Source organism: Nanorana parkeri, unplaced genomic scaffold, assembly GCF_000935625.1.
Source record: "Nanorana parkeri isolate BGI_ZX_2015 unplaced genomic scaffold, ASM93562v1 scaffold1859, whole genome shotgun sequence".
NCBI lineage: Eukaryota > Metazoa > Chordata > Amphibia > Anura > Dicroglossidae > Nanorana > Nanorana parkeri.
This window is the reverse complement of record NW_017308127.1, coordinates 151,302-152,476: the sequence shown is the minus strand read 5'-3', so window position 1 is coordinate 152,476 and position 1,175 is coordinate 151,302. Positions and strand designations below refer to the sequence as shown.

The 1,175-nt window shown below is 32.5% G+C and overlaps 1 protein-coding gene across 1 annotated transcript; it reads left to right on the top strand.

The window, feature by feature from the left end:
- Window positions 1-218: 218 nt before the first annotated feature.
- Window positions 219-1,175, top strand: LOC108799943 (olfactory receptor 6B1-like). Its single transcript, XM_018571889.1, has one exon. It carries the CDS (start codon window positions 219-221, stop codon window positions 1,173-1,175), a length of 957 nt encoding a protein of 318 aa, XP_018427391.1.

Below are 1,175 nucleotides of genomic sequence, written 5' to 3'. Positions count from 1 at the left end.
TATTTGAGTAATAAGTATTTCATTTAAACAAATATACATATATTTATACTTTATAATACAGCTAGAAAATTAGATTTCCATAAGAATAAGGAGTTGTGAGGGATTTTCAAAATATGCAAGACATAAAGTAGATTGTACTATATTTTTTTGATGTTTATGTGAACTATTAGTGTATGATATTTTGGCCATTGTCATTCTTCACAAATTTAGAGTTTTACATGGAGTATAGCAATCAAACAGAAATTACTGAATTTTTCCTGCGTGGATTTCCATCTTTACTTGAACTACAAATAATATTGTTTATATTTTTTCTGCTGGCTTATATTCTAACAATATCTGAAAACACAATTATTATTATGATGATAAGACTACATTCAAAGCTTCGGAAGCCTATGTATTTCTTCCTAAGCAATTTGTCATTTCTTGAGATCTGTTATGTGTCAGTTACTGTTCCTAAATTATTGGTAAATATTTTATCTGAAAATAAAACAATTTCTTTCTCTGGGTGCATGACACAACTTTTTTTGTTTATCTCTCTCATGTGCACTGAGTGCGTTCTTCTTGCAGTAATGGCTTTTGACCGTTACGTTGCTGTGTGTCACGCACTACACTATGTTGGAATAATGAACCAGAATTTCTGCATTAAATTAGCTTTGACCTCATGGATATCAGGATTTACCATTACTGCAATAAAAATATATTTTATATCCAAATTATCTTTTTGTGGTCCGAGCATCATTAATCATTTTTTTTGTGACATTTCCCCAGTTCTTAATTTAGCCTGTATAGACATGTCAGAAGCAGAGTTGGTGGACTTTATTCTCGCCTTGGTCATTCTTCTCATCCCTCTGCTAGTGACTGCCTTGTCTTACCTCTGTATCATTTATGCAATCTTAAAAATATCAACCACTGTTGGAAGGCAGAAGGCATTTTCCACTTGTGCCTCTCACTTATCTGTTGTCACCATCTTTTTTTCAACCACTCTCTTTATATATGCACGGCCAAAGAAAGCCAAGTCATCGGATGTAAATAAGCTTGTATCTCTTCTGTATGCTGTGTTTACTCCAATTATTAACCCTTTTATTTATTGCCTCAGAAACAAAGAGATTTGGGATATTGTAACAAAATACCTCTTTCGAGCAGTAAAATACCCCAACTTTATTTCTTGCCTGTAA

Excerpts from the sequence above, each read along its gene's own strand:
- LOC108799943 (XM_018571889.1), top strand. The coding sequence starts at position 219 with ATGGAGTATAGCAATCAAACAGAAATTACTGAATTTTTCCTGCGTGGA.